The 17,711-nt window shown below is 41.4% G+C and overlaps 1 protein-coding gene across 3 annotated transcripts in view; it reads left to right on the top strand.

Annotated features, from left to right (window-relative positions):
• Window positions 1-8,944, top strand: part of fap (fibroblast activation protein, alpha) — a 141,557-nt gene extending 132,613 nt beyond the window's left edge. For all 3 annotated transcript variants that reach the window (XM_068035239.1, XM_068035241.1, XM_068035240.1), the window contains 2 exons: window positions 31-104; window positions 4,816-8,944. In XM_068035239.1, coding sequence (XP_067891340.1) covers window positions 31-104; window positions 4,816-4,917 — 176 coding nt within the window. In that variant the 3' untranslated portion in view covers window positions 4,918-8,944. The remainder of the gene's footprint in view (window positions 1-30; window positions 105-4,815) is intronic.
• Window positions 8,945-17,711: the final 8,767 nt, after the last annotated feature.

Raw genomic sequence — 17,711 nt, forward strand, 5'->3', positions numbered from 1 at the left:
ATATCATTTCACTAATACACTGTTTTTCAGATAACGTTCATTTCCAGCAAGCAGCACAGATTTCAAAGGCTCTGGTTGACAAAGAAGTAGATTTCCAAGCAATGGTACGTTAAGGCTTAGCAGTTTACAAAATGTCACCGCATGTGCTTTATGGTTCATTATTTTTGTGGAAATTATTTGTATTAAACCATTAAATATAACCGCATGGAATATATTGAGTCGGTTCTTGCTGGAAAGATAATGGCATGTTGATGTCACCTTTATTAATGGGAAAATTGGCCAGCAATTTCAGGGGATTAAGAGATTTGCTGTGAATTGTGAATCTCCAGAACTTCATAGAAATTATGGAAATCATAGAGGCCATTCATCCCATTGTGCCCATACTAGTCGACTAAGAGAGAGCCAGCCTAATCCCAGCTTCCTGTACTAGCTCTGTAGCCCTGCAGGTCACGGCTCTTCAAGTCGACATCCAAGTACTTTTTAAATGTGGTGAGGGCTTCTGCCTCTACCATCCTTTCAGGCAGTGAGTTCCAGGTCCCTTCTGCCCTTTGGGTAAAAAGAATGTTTCCTCATCTCCCCTCTAATCCTTCTACCAATTACTTTAAATCTATGACCCCTGGTTTTTGACCCCTCTGCTAATGTAAATAGGTCATCCCTATTTACTCCATCTAGGCTCCGCATAATTTTATACACCTCAATTAAGTCACTCTTCAGCCTCCTCTTCCAAGGAGAATAACCCCATCTCTCCAATCTTTCCTCATAGCTAAAATTTTCTAGTCCTGGAAACATCTTTGTAAATCTCCTCTGCACCCTCCACAGTGTAATCACAGCTTTCCTGTAATGTGATAACCAGAACTGGATGCAGTACTCAAGCTGTGATCTAGCTAGTATTATATACAGTACTCGCATAACCTCCCTGCTCTTATATTCTATTCCTCGGCTAATAAAGGAAACATGCCATATGCCTTCTTAGCCATCTTATTGAGCTATCCTGCTACCTTTAAGGATCTGTGGACATAAACTCCAAGGTCCTTCTGTTCCTCCACAGTACACCGTATCCTCCCATTTATTGTGTATTCCTTTGCCTTGTTGCACCTCCCATAATGGATTACCTCACACTTCTCCAGAGTGAATTCCATTTTCCATTTTTCTGCCCAACTGACCAGGCCATTTATATCTTCTTGCAGTTTAAAGCTTTCCTCAACACTGTCAACCACACGGCCAATTCTTGTATCATCTGCAGACTTAGTTTAGTTTAGAGATACAGCACTGAAACAGGCCCTTCGGCCCTCCGAGTCTGTGCTGACCATCATCTACCCATTTATACTAATCCTACACTAATCCCATATTCCTACCACATCCCCACCTGTCCCTATATTTCCCTACCACCTACCTATACTAGGGGCAATTTATAATGGCCAATTTACCTACCAACCTGCAAGTCTTTTGGCTTGTGGAAGGAAACCGGAGCACCCGGAGAAAACCCACGCAGACACAGGGAGAACTTGCAAACTCCACACAGGCAGTACCCAGAATTGAACCCGGGTCGCTGGAGCTGTGAGACTTCTTAATCATGCTTCCTATATTTGAATCTAAATCATTAATACAAACTACAAAAAGCAAGGGACCAAGTACTAAACCCTGTGGAACCCTGCTAGTAACATCCTTTCAGTCACAAAAACACCCATTAACTATAACCCTTTGCTTCCTGCCACTAAGCCAATTTTGGATCCAATTTGCCTCTCTCCTTTGGATCCCAAGGGCTTTTTTTTTTGGCCAGCCTGCGATGTGGGACCATGGCAAAAGCTTTGTAGTTGATTTACACCACTCTGTTTTGCTTCACAAAAATGCCATCTCACCCTTAGGCTCTGCATTATTTTTAAGAACTTGCTGGATTTGCATATTAGTTGCCCATTAAGCTCGCCTTAGAAAGTTATGTCCGGTAATTAAGAGCATAAGTTCCTTTTTAACAATGTGAACAATTTAAAGAGTTCAATCTCATTCCGGCATACAACTGTTTGAGTTATTAAAGATATCAATTCTAAATTTGTTATTAGCCTAATTAAATTTTAAAAAGTTTGCCTTACTGTTCCTTTCTGTTTCTTTTCTCTCTTAATCCAATCTTTTTTCCCTTATTTTATTTCTTTTTCTGTACATGATTTGACTCTAATTCGTCCTTTTTCTCACCAGTCCCTCAGTTTCTTTCTCCTTCCTTAAATCTCCTTTAGAGATACACTGTTGGTCCTGGCGATTGCTGAGGTGCTAGATGCATTGTTTCCCTCATCACAACATTCCAGCAACTTACACAGCAAAACAATTTTGAGCTGAAGGGTGCAGAAAGAATGTCTAACTAAAAATGCAGAAAACATGTCTAACACTCAAGCAAGATACCCATTCCAGCAAGAACTAGCCGATTAATATAGATTCAATTACTGGGAATTTCCTCAGAGCTTCTCCCACTCCGTTGCCACAACTTTAACAGAAGTTCAACGGAATCCCCATTTATGTGTGTGAGCAGGGTGTTCACTAAACCTTTGCCAAAGTTATGGTCGCAAAGTGGGAAAAGCTCTGAGAAAATTCCTGGTGAATGTATATAGGAAGATATTGATCATGCTGGGATAAGTATCTCAGGGAAAGTTGTTGGAAAGTCATCCTGAACCAATTTTACACACTTGAATAGTAGCAATGGCAGATGTACTCCTGCTTATCCTTTTGCTGTGTGGTTCAGGTGACCTAAAAAAGTATCTTAAGAGTGATCTATGCAAAGAAAAAAAAACTCGTGAATCTAAATGACTGATGCATTGAGATTAATTTTTATTTTCCATGTCAATAAGTTTGCTTTTAATTCAAATTTGATTTCAGTACTAAGGTTGGAATGATGGGTTATTTTGCTGTTGCTTTGTGTAGTATCGCGCATGTTGATGTTTAGACAACAGTTTGTTTTGCACTGATGTACATCAAATGTATTATACATTCTGGGCACATATCTTTCACATATTACCTTGCCCACATCATACCTATAATACAAAGGCAGCATATTGTGGTAAAGAGTATTCATCATCAATCTTAAAAAGTACAGCAGTATTTGCTACACATAAAGCAGACTTTTGAATGCCTGTTGTTCAAGTTGTCCCAGCTAATTATTCCATTGCTTGCTATGATATAAACTTAATATAGTTGAAAAACAATCAAAGTTAAAGGAAAGTATTAGTTAAAATTAAAGCTCATAGGAAGACACATTATTGACCTGGTTAGGAGATTGGTTAGGCAACAGAAGACAGAGAGTAGGGATAATAGAAATATACTCGAACTGGAAGGAAGTTGATTAACGGATTCTAACAAGGCTCTGTGTTGGGGCCTCAAATATTATTATTAATGACTTGTGAATAACTTAGATGGCACAATAGAGAACCATATATCCAAGATTGCCAATGACACAAAGGGACATTGATGCATTAAGTGAGTGGACAAAACTGTAGCAGATGGATTTCAGCACAGGTTAAGTATGGATGATCATTTTGGACCAAAACATTATAGATTCAAATATTATTTAAATGGTGAAAAGGTCGGAACAGTGGTGGCCCAAAGAGATCATGTACACAGATCACTAAAATGTAGTAGTTAGGTACACAAAATATTCAAAAAGTCTTATGGAATATTAGCCTGTATAATTAGAGGGCTAGAATATAAAAGGGGAGGAAATTTTGCTCCAGAGTCCTGGTTACATCACAGCTAGAGAACTGTGTATAGTTCTGGGCACCGCACCTTAGAAAGGACAATAAGCCTTAGAAGGAGGGCAGTGCAGATTTACCAGAGTGTTACCAGGGTTCCAAGGGTAAGATTATGAGGAGATATTACATATACTGGACTTGTATTCGCTGGATTTTAGAAGATTAATCGCAAATTGATTGAGTTTTTTTAGGATTTTGAAAGGAATTGATAGGGTAGGTAGAAACTTTTTATGTAGGTGGGGTAGTCTATGACAAGAGGACATAATCTTAAAATTAGAGCCAGGTCCTCAGGAAAGATATTAGGAAACACTTCTTCATGCAAAGGGAGGTAAAAGTGTGGAATTCTGTCCACAAAAAGCAGTAATACTAGCTCAATTAATCATTTTAAATCTAAGATCGATTAGGTTTTGGCTAGACAAGGGTAGAAAATGATATGGAGCCAAGATGGGTGAATGTACTTATGATACCATTTAAATAATGGAGCAGGCTTGTGGGGCTTAATGACCTACTCCTGTTCCTATGTTTCTTTGTGGCTCAAAAATGAGTATGGCTTTGTGAGGAGTGACTGAAAAACAGTAGATATTTCACTTATAAGGATATGAGAATGGAATGGGTAGAGAAAACATTAATCAATTTATGTAATAATTTTGATAGATGTCAGAGTTGTCTCTTTCAATCCCATGCGCCCAACAACAAGCCAAGCTCAAAGGGAGAGCAGGTCGGAGGGAAGGATAGGGCACTGAGGGGATAAATTTGTATTTTTGCATGCAATTCTCAACCTGTAGCTGTCAGTATCGAAATGGACCATTCCATGCCCCTCAGATATCAAAGGTAAATATTGAATATTAAAATGTAGTTTCAGATTTCAGGCTTAGCATTTAAAAATATTATAAAGAAAATATTTTAGCTCAAAGCAAAGTATGGACATCAACTTTAAATAGAAAAAGCCATGACAATGCAGGTGTAGTTTCAGAATTTTAAAAGGCCAGTACTGTAAGCAGTTGATTCGTGGGAGGATTTGAAAAAATCAACTATAATCTCAAAACAATATTAATGCTGATATTCTTTTGCCTTTATATTTCAGTGGTATACAGACAAGGACCATGGTTTAAGTGGTTTTGCCTACAGTCATCTGTACATCCATATGACCCATTTCCTCCAACAATGCTTCGCTCCCGATCAATAATGGAAGAAAATATTTTAAAGTGAACAAAAAAATGACTATTCCCATCAAGCTACTAATTCAAGCATATGTCTTGGTAAAATATAACAATCCAGGTCTTTAAAGAGTGTTTTATTTTGTTCTCGCCAAAATTATGAATACATCTTGATATATGAGGTTATTAGCATATTATTTGCAGTTTTTGTGCACATTCCAATCTACAATATTACCTATTTCAAACAAATGCTGCACTTCGGATCTCTGTAAAGATGTTGGAATAATTACAGGTCGCATCAAGAACAAAATAAAATTGAACAACCTGGTAAATTTCATACCACTACATAATGACAATTTTTGCATTGTGCAAGCTTTATTCCCTTGTAATTTGCCATTAATTTGCAAAATAATCTGTCACAGCTGATACTTCTTAACAGGAATTAGCTTGCAACTGACATTTAGAAGTTTCATTAAAGAGTAAATTCATTGATCCTCCTCTCCCAGCAGGAAGCTATGCTCAATGAGCATGCAGGTCAGAGATTCCGTACTCACATTGTTGTACTTCTCTCTGATCTATGTTCGGTTGAAAAGTTGTCCCCTGTCAGGAGTGTAAGATTGATCAATTTGCCTTTAGAAGGCATGAAGGATTATTGGAAGGCAATAGAAAAAGTTGTCTATTGTCATTTTAAATGCTGGTTACACTACACTCAAATTTGGTGTAATTTCAGCTATAGATTTTTGAAAAATGTGCCATTTGTGTCCTGTTCTATATGGCATTTCTTACTGTCATTCCTAGAATCATAGAATCTTACAGCACAGAAGGAGAATATTCAGCCCATTGTGTCTATGATGACTCGCAGAAAGAGCTATCCAAATTAGTGCCACTCCCCAGTTCTTTCCCCATAATCCTGCAAATTAGACCTCTTCAAGTATATGTCTAATTGCCCTTGAAAGTTACTATGGAATCTGATTCCATCACCCTTTCAGGTAGTGTGTTCCAGGTCTCAGTTCTCTTTTAAATCTTAGTGAAAATTCATGTCATTTATGTTGCATGGTAAAATGAATCTTAAGCCCTTTACCAGCCACTTGGACTCAAGTCAGTAATCTCCACAAAACCTATTAGCCCCAAAAATTGGTGGACCAGTTCTCTCAGCACTTGCATTGGGATTGCGCTCTCTGGGAACCCCTGCTGCTGTCCAGAGTTGGGGCAGGTTTTCTAATTAGCTATGGTACACTCCAAGCCATTAGTCATGCATCTCTAGCATCCAACATACTGGAAAGTCTAGCAAAGAGTGCCCAACTGTGGGGGTTCTGAATTCCCCAGAAAAAAATAGTGCCTCCAGCAGCCCCCTTGGCAAGGGGGTAACATTTTTAATTCAGTTCCTCTCTGGGAATCCAGATCCTGCTCCCAAATTGGACTCTTAGATGGATCCCACTTTTCTGTCTGTCAGGAAAGCTCACTTGATCTGACTGCATGCACCTCAGTTCACCACTGAAAGCCGTAGACACGGAAACTCTTACAGCGATAGCCATCTTTGGGGTTCAATAGACAACAGAGGAAACTCTGGGGGAAATTTTGGTTAACATAACCAGGTCTTGGCTTGATTCTGGCTGTTTCAGCGAACACCAAACAAAGCTATGGTGAGATTATACTGAAATAGACATGGACTTTTAGGGCCGTGTTTTTATTATTGTTTGGTTTTCCTCAGTGTGCTATTTTACTAGAGCTCCATGCTGGGACCATACTGGGTCATTGCTGGTGTAAGGAATAGAGCTGTTAAAGCATGAAACAGGGCATAACTGTTCACATCAAACTTGAGGTACCACAATTTCAAAATAGAACTAGTATGTTTACACAATATAATTATTTCTCTATATTGATTTGAAACTTTCTAAGTCCATAGTAAGATTGAGGCAGTTAATTAAAGCACAAATACACGCTAACACATTATTTACTGTTAGCAATATTAGTGGACAGATGCTTGACATATTCCTATCACATTCTTTTTTCTGTTACTTTATCAGTGGCATTAACCCATTTAAAATAAATATGTTAATATATCTATGAAAATAGTAGATGGAGGAATGGTGTGCAAATGTGTCAGGCATCATCCATTAATATCTCCAACAGTAACATCGAGGCCATTAATGAAGAACTCCAAATTTCTGAGGTACTGCTTTGACATTTGTACCTTACCAGAAATTGGTATCCGATCGCTAACCAATCAGACTCCATCCCTGAAAATGATTTACTATTACTGATACTTCCACTTCCCAGAATCTTCTGCTCAGTGCAATGAGGGTAAATCTGATCTATCGCAGCTATTTGCTATAATTACAGTTCCTTATTGTGTAGTACACTCATTAGATTTCAAGATACACCTTATAACTAAAATATCTCACCATTATTGTTACATTATGTAGGCTCTTCCACTCAAGCAAAGGACACTCAGGAACCCCTCCCTTCTGCAGGACTCAACATTTATGAAAAGATTCCTGAAATGTGTCACCAGTGCCAAATCCTGGGGATAGCTGAAATGTTTTATGTGAATTTTATTCAGAATATTCCAAAATGTAAAAAAAACCTCATTCCCTACACCCCAAAAATCATCAGGTCACAGTAAAAATAAAAAAAGTCATTCAGAGGCTTTTTTTTGGTTCTTGGGTCAATGCAGAGCTTAGAACTGACTGAATGCTAGGACATCAGTGAGACTGTTAATCTTAAAAATATAAGATATGAACCCCCAAACAAATTTTAAAAATTACATGACAAAATTTCACATTTTAAGACTTGTAACAACTAAACTAAAAGACATCCCCATTAACTAAATAGTACTTTGTAAGTAGCCAATACCTCCGATTACAAAGAAAGGTATTTTCTTTACTTATTAAATACTTGAAAACCTCACACCATACTTTTACATTACACAGTCCTTTTTGATAGTGAAATCTTTGATGGTTAAAAGTCTCAAACTCCTCCCAGATGCAATGGGTTGGATCTCCCTGCTGTTTTCAAAAATCAATGTCGTCTTTGCTCACTTCTCCGAACACTTCCGATCTGGACGTCCATGAATAAGGATTCTTGGTGATCCTGCTGGTCTCTTATTTCTCCACAAGCTTCAACTTTCAAAACTGTTTCAAGTCTTTGCAGCCTTTTTCTGTATCAGGCTTCCGAGATCAGGTGTCCCCTCTCTCTCTCTTTTGAGGCTGCAGCCACTGGTTGTCTTCCTTACAGCCTTCCCTGAGGCAGCAACTGCTGTTTTCCTCTCTTACAGCCGACCTGCCTTCAGAACATCTGGACTCGAAACAGATTATTGTCCTGTTTCAATATGCATAGTCTAGAAGTCTGGTTTCACAGTCACTTGGGCCTTCCATCGTTCCCAGGTGTTAACAGCTGCTTGGTGCATTTGCATCTTCAGAATCACTGACTTCCTTGTTTATGATCTGAAAATCTGGGAGGGCAAAACCCATTGTTCTTCAGGTATTACCCTGCAGTCTCGATTTTTTTCAAAAAAAAGTCTTGATCTGTCTTGTCCTTTAGCAGAATGGAGGTGAGGACACCTGACCTTCCGGACTGTGCTTATATTATTTGGATCTTTGATGCAATTTGATGATTAGAAACATCTAAAAGAATATGTGATGTAATGTTTTCTAATCTGCCCTGTATACACTATTTTGTTCATGTGAAATTAAATGGTTGCTCATTTTTACGTGGGAACTAGCAATGGATCAGTTGTACTCTATTATAAACATGTTAGGAAAATGACACTAACCGTTGATTCATGTCACCAATATAAAAACTTATTTGTGTATAAATGGCCAACCTATTTAAGACTGTATTCACTGCCAAGAAACTTAACATTCAGAAAATTGTGTGTCAATTTATACACATTTCTATTGCATTTTATTGTCAGTTCCATTTAATCATAATGTTTTATTTACACCTATTTGTAAACATTTTATCAGATTCCACATCATTTTAATCATTTCAATAAAGAAAACTGTTGATTTAAGAACATGTTCAAATTCATGTAAATTGTTTCCTTGCTAATAAATGCCAAAATATGAAAACTCTTCTCTATCCAAAGTTATTCATCTAAGTATTTTTTAACCCTAAGTACTGAAGCTATATGGCGGCACCATAGGTTCATCATTATGGCGGGGATGGGATGAGATATTGCCTAAGCTACATACAATACTGGAAACCATTTTAAGGAGACTATTATTGACCTCAATGAGGCTAGGAGTGTTTCAGTAAGAGGACAAGCTGCATTGTCTAGGTTTGTATTACCTTGAATGTAGAAAATTAAGGAGTCATGTAATTGAGGTATTTAAGATGATTAAAAGAGTTGATAATGTAGATAGAGAGAAACTATTTCCACTGGTGGCAGAGTCACAAACAAGGGGACATAACCTTGAAGTTAGAGCTAGGCCATTTAGGAAGCACTTAATAATGGAACTCTCTCACCCATAAAGCTGTTCAAACCAGGTCAATAGAAAATTTCAATACTGAGACTGATAGATTTTTGTTAGGTAAGGATATTAAGGGTTATGAAACCAAGTTGGGTAGATGGAATTAAGAATCAGATCCACCATGATCTAATTTAACAGTGCAACAGGCTCAAGAGGCTGAGTTCCGAAGAAGGGTCACTGACCCGAAACGTTAACTCTGCTTCTCTTTCCACAGGTGCTGCCAGACCTGCTGAGTGAATCCAGCATTTCTTGTTTTTGTTTCAAGAGGCTGAATGGTCTACATCTGTTCCTCATTCCTAAGTTCCTAACTGCTTGCTTGAAGCTGCAATGGGACAGCAATCGTTATTTTCTAGTCATTGGGTCTTTTCAGGAATGGGAGAGAACTTTTGAGCAGTGAGAAAAGTATCATATTGACTTTATTCAAAAGGTAACTCATGCATTGTTCTGGAAGCCATGGATTCATACATTTCCATAAGAGAGCAGAGAAGCGGTGACAGCAATACATTTATGACATTGTTGACACTCAGAGTATTGAAGGTTCTCAATTGGATACACAGAAGTTATAGATGCTAATAATTACACAGGACTATGTAGGATTACATAGGATATACAGCACAGAAACAGGCCATTCGGCTCAACCAATCCATGCTGGCATTGATACTTCACTCAAGTCTACTCCCATATTTTCTCATCTAAATCTATCGTCATATCCCCCTATTCCCTATTGCTTCATATGCTTGTCTAGCTTCCTAATCATCTGACTGCAAACAACAGACATAGATCCTCCTGTTCCTTCAATATATGGGTGGCTGCAATGCAGAGTAAATGGACCTGATGGCAATATGTAGTTCATGGAATCAGTATATGATACCCTTACAGTTAAGAGTATTTCTTAAATAGTGAGAGATTGGGAAGTGTTGATGTCCAAAGGGACCTGAGTGTCCTTGTTCATGAGTCACTAAAAGCTAGCACGCAGGTGTGGCAAGCAATTAGGAAGGCAAATAGTACATTGGCCTTCATCACAAGGGGTTTTGAGTACAGGAGTAATGAAGTCTTGCTGCAATTGTATACAGCCTTGGTGAGACTGCACCTGGAGTATTGTGTACAGTTTTGGTGTCCTCATCTAAGGAAGGATATCCTTGCCATAGAGGGAGTGCAACAGAGGTTCACCAGACTAATCCCTGGGCTGGCAGAATTGTCTTATGAGGAGAGATTGAGGAAACTAGGCCTGCATTCTCTAGAATTTCAAAGAATGAGAGGTGATCTCATCAAAACTTACAAAATTCTTACGCGTGACAGGGTGGATGTAGATAGGATGTTTCCCCTGACTGTTGAGTCTAGAACCAGGGGACATAGTCTCAGAATGAGGGATAAGCCAGTTAAGATGGAGATGAGGAGGAATTTCTTCACTCAGAGGGTGGTGAATCATTGGAATTCTCTACCCTGGTGGGCTGTGGAAGTTGTCATTGAGCATGTCCAAGATAAATTGATAGATAACTGGATACTAATGACATCAAGGGATATCGGTATAGTGTGAGAAAGTGGCATTAAGGTAGATGATCAGCCATGATCTAACTGAATGGCAGAGCAGACTCAATGGGCTGAATGGCCTACTCCTGCTCCTACATTCCTAGCCATTTTCTTGCGTGGGGTTTGTTGAATGAGATAACCGACATCACGGATGCTTTCTGGGAGAATCATAGATATAGTCTAAAGCATTATGGGTGGAGTCTTACCATGACATTCCCGCATGCAGCAGGGGAGTCTGTAACCGGTTGGGAACCCATTTGTCATTAAAGCGGGCTCTTTAACTCAGCTACCACATTAGCACCCAACTTCTGGGTTTCCCAAACAATCATGATGGCACACCACATCTGTCAAAGGATGAATTTCTAGCTAAAGGGACCCTAGTAGGGGTCAGAATGGTTGATTTCTGAGATTTCAGCAACCACAGAAATCGAAAGAAGCCTTGGGAACGCTGCCCCCAGATTTCGGACTCTTACCTTGAGGTCTGCTGCAGGATCTGAGGGACTGAATTGAGGTCATGTTTTCCAAGGATGAAAGGAAGAGGCCCAGACTCTCAAACAAAGCAGGCATGGACAGAAGCAGCCGAGGAAGTGAGCTGCAGGAGTGTGGTCTCTCAAACCTGGAGATAGTGCTCCAGGGGATTCAAGGACGACAAACACACTTTGCAGCTTCACTGCAGACTGCTGTTGGTGTTGCTGTTCCGCCTTATCAGAGATGCAAGATGGAGCTGCCTAACCTGTTCCCGTGCCACAATGAAGGCTGACAGCAGGGAAGTACAGATGAAGGTAAGTGAAGTCCAAGACAGGTGAGCTGACTTGGAAGAAGTTGGAAATCACCTGTCAAGTACCTACCTCTTACCTAGGCACAGTTGCGGCTATTCAGTTTCACTGTTTAAAGGCTTCCCAACCTATTCATTTCACTGAACAATCACTCTCCTGGTTGACCCTGACAAGTTCCACACAGCTCGGAAAAGCTGTCCGCTGGCTGCTAAAGCCAGAATTTTGGGTTAAATCCTGAGTTAATTGGGGATTAAATATTTTAATTACTTATCCGACAGTATCATGGGGATCCCCACTCGCTTGCAAACCCATCCCAGTTAAACCTGGAAGTGGGCAGGATCATGTTGGGTTTCTGACCTGACATGACTTTTCAGAGTTTTAACCACCCCCGCCCATGCTCACACTGGAACCCACCCTTCCCTCCACAGCACTCCACCAACACCACCCCCCCCCCCACCCCCGCCCCCCACCACTCAATCCTTGGCAGTTAAAATTCTGCCCTATGCATTCATTCTTTGCAAGAGCTGCATGATGAATAACCTCGTCATTCAGATGGGTTCCACCGAGAATGAGGAACAGTCCTGTGTCTTAGCTGTTGTTGGCATCCTTCCATCTACGAAAGATGATGGTCACACAGCAAACAATCCACTTAGGTGGGGTGTCTTCTCTTGGTGCATCTTTGCTGATGGCTGTGAAGGCCAATCCTTGAGAGGCAGGTTCTGTCACAAGTGACGCACGTCAAACTACCAAGTGATGTTGTGAATTGTTGTTTTTGAAGTTGGAGCCTGTTGCCAAGCTACTGTAGCCACTGGTCGTCATGGTAGTGCACGCCAATCCACAGGATGCGTTGCCATTTCCCTTTTTCACCAGCTAGTGACTTCCAGGTGCGATAGTCAACATTTAGGGCCTTCATGTCGCGCTTGCAAAGCATCCTTGAAGTGGAGCTTTGGCTGTCCCACTGGTCATCTGGCCCTGGCTACCTCACCATACAGAAGGTCCTTGGGTATGCGACCGTCTTCCATCCTGCGGACGTGTCCGATCCACCGAAGCAGCTTCTGTTTGATTAATGCCAACACACATGGGAGCTCTGCCTTTGAGAGCACTGCCGCATTTGTGATTTTGCCCTGCCAGTATATACCCATAGTGCACCTCAGACAGTGAAGATGGAAATTATTGAGCTTCCTTTCCAGGTAACTAAAAGTCTTGGCTTGGCTATCACTGAGAAAAGACTATGGTAACCTGTTCCAGCAGAGGAATGGCCAACTTTGGCACAGGAGGTTCACAAGAGTGTCTCTCATCCCCATTTCCATTGAGGGACTTTCCCACTCTAGTGACTGCTGGGAAGCACAGGTTCTGCCCATTTCGTGTTATCTTAAATCATTCACCAACCACTGCTAAAAAATAAACATAACCTGTCTTCATCTTTGAACATCGTGTATTTACTGCAATCTCATCTACAAATGGGTTAGTTTTATATGAATAATTACACAGAAAATTAAACAAACATACATCAGTGAAAGAGTATAATACAGAATGATTTATTTCTTCAAATTAATGGTACATGTTTATTTTTTCAGTGTCCACTTTATTATTTTAGCCCATACACAATATACAAAGTGTATGTTAGATGTTTCTGTCTGTGCCACTTGTAGTGATGATGCATACTGGTGGACTAACGAATCACATTTAACTGGGATGCGCAATCCATCCCAGCTGAATTTCTTTCATGTGATGCACCCAGCAATCGAAGTTGCCCAAGTTTCAGAACAGAAAAATCTTCCCTCTTAGGTTTATCTAATCTGTCTTTCAGCAGTTGCAACCAATGATGTGCTTCTCTTCAAAATACTTGTCCAATTTCACCTTAAATAGATCTATGTTACTTATCTCTATCGCCTTCCTTGGCAAGCTATTCCAAAAACTCAACACCCTCTCATTGAAGTAATACTTTCTTTATCCTGCCTGAATTCACCCACTTTTCTATGCAAAGGGGGAGACTTTCAACTGCTGGTCAGCCATTTCTCACCTGACAAATTGGGTGACCTACAGTTGAAGGTCTGGTGGGAACCTTGTACACTCATCTGCCTGTAAAAATCAACTTTCAGGCAACCCTTTAAATGACTACCCTGGACTTCTGTCCAAAACAAGCAGGAGGCTGCTTTGATATGCAAATCAGGGTCCTACACCTGTTTTAGCACTTCTATAAAACTCTGCATTATGAGAGGTCTCAAGCAAAGATAATTGCCCTGGATCTTTTGCTACGGTTGGAGAGCTTGCAGCTCCTTTCACCATTCTTCCCAGTTTTTTTCTAGTGCATGCCCTGCCAGGAAGTGAGCCTGCACTAGAGTCCATTCAGCCCATGGGCTGGAAAAGGAAATACCAGTGCTCTTAGGTCTATATGGGATGTATTTATAGTGCAAGTTTAGTGTTGTTATGGGTGTGGCAGCTGTGGCTTAGTAGTAGCATTGTTGCATCTGAATAAGAAGGCTGTGGGTTCAACCCCTATTTCAGAGACTTGAGCATGTAATCTAGGCTGACACTCCTGTGCTCTAATGAGAGATTGCTACTCTGTTGGAGGTGCTGTCTTTTGATTGAGGCATTAAATCAAGGCCCTGTACGGAAGCCCTCACGTGTCATAAAAGATCCCATTGCACTATTTCAAACGATAGGAAATTCTCTCCAGTGACCAATATTTATCTCTCAGCCAACACTACTAAAAAACTGATTATCTGATGATTATCACATCATGGTTTGTGGACCTTGCTGCATGCAAATTTCCAGCCACATTCCCTACATTACAACAGTGATGACTACACTTCAGAAGTACTTCAATGGCTATAAAGTGTTTTGGGTTGTCCTGAGATCATGAAAGGCACTTTATAAATGCATGTCCTTTCTTGTCTTTCTTACTTTATATAAAGCAGAAATCACTTGGCACTAAGACTAAACTTGCAGTGTAAATTTGGAGCAAGGATACAACTCTAGAATAAAGCAGCGATGCAGTCTCATGCTACTTTTGTTTGACATTGCATGGAGTGTAACTTGAGTGCAGTGAAAAGCCCAGTTCAGAAATTACATAGGGGTTATTTTAGACCTCTGAATTCTTTTTAAACCTGTCTGACCTTAATTTAAGTATTTGTGGAGCAGGGATTCCTCCCTTCTCACTCTTTAAAGATTTAAATAGAGGCGGTCCTGTGGGTGGTAATGGGATTGAATGTCATACGATCAAACTTTGAGGAATACATCCAACTGGAGTTGACAATCCTAACTCCACTGACATCTGCTTTCATTAGGTGTAGCAACCTGTCACAGACTGGGAATAAGGAAACACCCAGATTGGGAGTCGCCTTCCTTGGCCATACTGCTTGACTTGCCAGTGTCCTTGTTTAGGCTAGTTGGAGTCTGCACTGCAAACAAGGCCCAATGGAAACTGGCATGGAAGTCTGGCAGTCTGCATGTCCAAGTCCTGGTCTAGATTATGGTGTATCCGTCTCGCCCCCACCTGACTATAGCGACAGTGTGCTGTATTCATCATGGAACATCAGCTCGTATGTTTGAAGAACCCATGTGAATTGGCTGTCCAAACCTGAAACAAGCTCCAAAGCAATTTGCTCTTGTTGACTTGGTGGAGCACAAGTGCACCTTAAAGTCTTAGATAAAAACAGAAAATGCTGGAAATACTCAGCAGGTCAGACAGCATCTGTGGAAAGAGAAGCAGAGTTAACGTTTCAGGTTGATGACCTTTCATCATAACTGTGAGAAGTTGGAGCTTTAACAGTTTATAAGCATGTACAGAGCCTGGGGGAAAAAGGGGAAGGATTGGGAGAAAGGAACAACAGGTAAGGCAGGAGTTATTAAATAATGAAAGGGATGATGTTGCAATGCAACATGGAGTGGCAATGGGGCAAGTAAGGAAGCAATATTTAAGTCTCAAGGAACTGATTATGATCTGAAGTTATTGAAATTGGTGTTGAGTTTAGAAGTTTGTAGAGTGCCTAATCAAAAGAAGAGGTGCTATTACTCAAGCATCTGTTGACCTTAATTGCAATGGTGTAACAAAGCTGAGAACAGAGAGGTCAGAGTGAGAGTGGGACAGGGAATTAAAATGGCAAGCAACTGGAAGCTCAGGATGATGCTTGCTGACTGAACAGAGGTGATAAGTAAATCAGTCACCCACTCTGCATTGGTCTCTTCTTGTAGGCGTGCTGCACCTGGGTGAATAATCTTAATTTTGCACATTCCAGGATGTGAGACGTAAATATACCAGAAAAGATATTAGAGGTTTACTGAGAACACACTGACAAAAATGGGAAAGCACGGGTGTCACAACAAAGTAAATACGTCTTTCACTAAATGTTCCTCACCAACATGTGTGCATGTGTGTCTTTTTCTCTGTGTGAATGATGTGTGCCAGCATGTAGCGTCAATGTCACATCCCTTTGCATTGTTGACCCTTCAGGAGTGCCAACATATGCAATAACATCATTGCCATGCCACCATTACTCATGAGCGTCTCCATGGACGCAGTGAGATGGACATTGGGTCAGTCAGCTGCTGCCTCTAATGGTTTACACAGGGAAACTGCAGATGTGGACTGGTGCACAGCAGGTGAGTGAGGGTGATGTGTGGCTTTCAGAGCTCATGTCGGTTCCTATGGAGCAGAGAGCATTTGTCTGATAAGCCACTGCCGTACATCCCTAGCTCACTGCTAGCCCTGCATGCAGAGCTTGGGTGCCATCTGCCCTCCCATGCACCTTTCATGTTGTAGGTCCTCAGCAACCTCATAGTCTGAGGAGGAATCCTGTTGATGTCTCTCCTCATCATGCCAGGCCTAGCCCCTATTCGGTGCATAGTTGTGCAAAGCAGCAAAGAAAGGAGCTGGCCTTTTCGGCCTGTAGTACAGGGCATCACCCTATCCATACAGGTATTGGAAGAGCTCTTTCAGCATGCCGATCACCTGCTCAATGGTGGCTGTTGTAGCTCAGTGGCTGGCGTTGTATCTCTCCTTTTCAGCAGTGGTGGGGTCTCTCACTGGTGTCGGGAGCCATGTCTGCAAGGGATAGCCCTTATCTCCAAGAAGCCAGCCCTCCATCTGAGCCAGTTCAGTGAACAATGGTGGCAGCTGGGACTGGCACAAGACCCAGGTGTCATGACAGCTGCCTGTGAAGCGTCTGCGGTGATCACATGCTAGCTTCAACTAAATTAAGAGGATTCCTTTAATGGTGACATCTGCAGGTGGTAGCCTGGCGGGAGGCCTGATGGCCAAATGGCTGCAGTCTATGAACAGTACAACCTATGGTTCTCTGGCAATGGTGCTGAAACCGATGGCCCTCTGGGCCTGGCTGTGAGAGTCCGTCCTGAAGCGGACATACTCACTGGCCCTCCAGTGCAGGGCATCGGTGACCTCCCTGATGCAGCGGTGCACTGCTGACTGTGTGATCCCACAAAGGTCTCTGGTGGTCCCCTGAAAAGTTGCATAGGCATCAAGCTTGAGAACCACTGCCACTAAGAGGACCAAAGGCATAGGATGTCCACCGAAGCCCATTGGCTGCAGGTCATCTTTGAGCAGGGCACAGAGACAGGCCACCCTCTCTGCATGCACAATCAGTTCTGACACTGGTGCTCTGACATCCGATGGCATGTCATGTGGAGCCTGTAGATGCATGGCAATCGTAATAGCGAGCTCCTCTTGGGGGCTGCTGCTCACGGCGGGGCCTCTACGTGGATCAGACCTACCTGTTGTTTTTGCGTCTGGCGCATACGGATCCTCAGGAGCAGAGGATCACACAATGTAGGATGAGCCATACCTATTTCCATGTGATAAATAAGTTGAACCCTTCATGTATTCGAAGGTTCCTAACAGGGAAGGGATTGGTGTTGATGAGTACATCAGCTGCTTTCATGGATCAACTATGTGAAGTGCCATGGCATTGCCCATCTTGGTCAACAGAGTGGCAGAGCATGACCACATCAGGATCCTACCAGCTGAATCGATTGCCCCCACCATCCATATAACCTTAATGCTCCTACCCTTTCTGGCACCCT

Source organism: Heterodontus francisci, chromosome 7, assembly GCF_036365525.1.
Source record: "Heterodontus francisci isolate sHetFra1 chromosome 7, sHetFra1.hap1, whole genome shotgun sequence".
Classification (NCBI taxonomy): Eukaryota; Metazoa; Chordata; class Chondrichthyes; order Heterodontiformes; family Heterodontidae; genus Heterodontus; species Heterodontus francisci.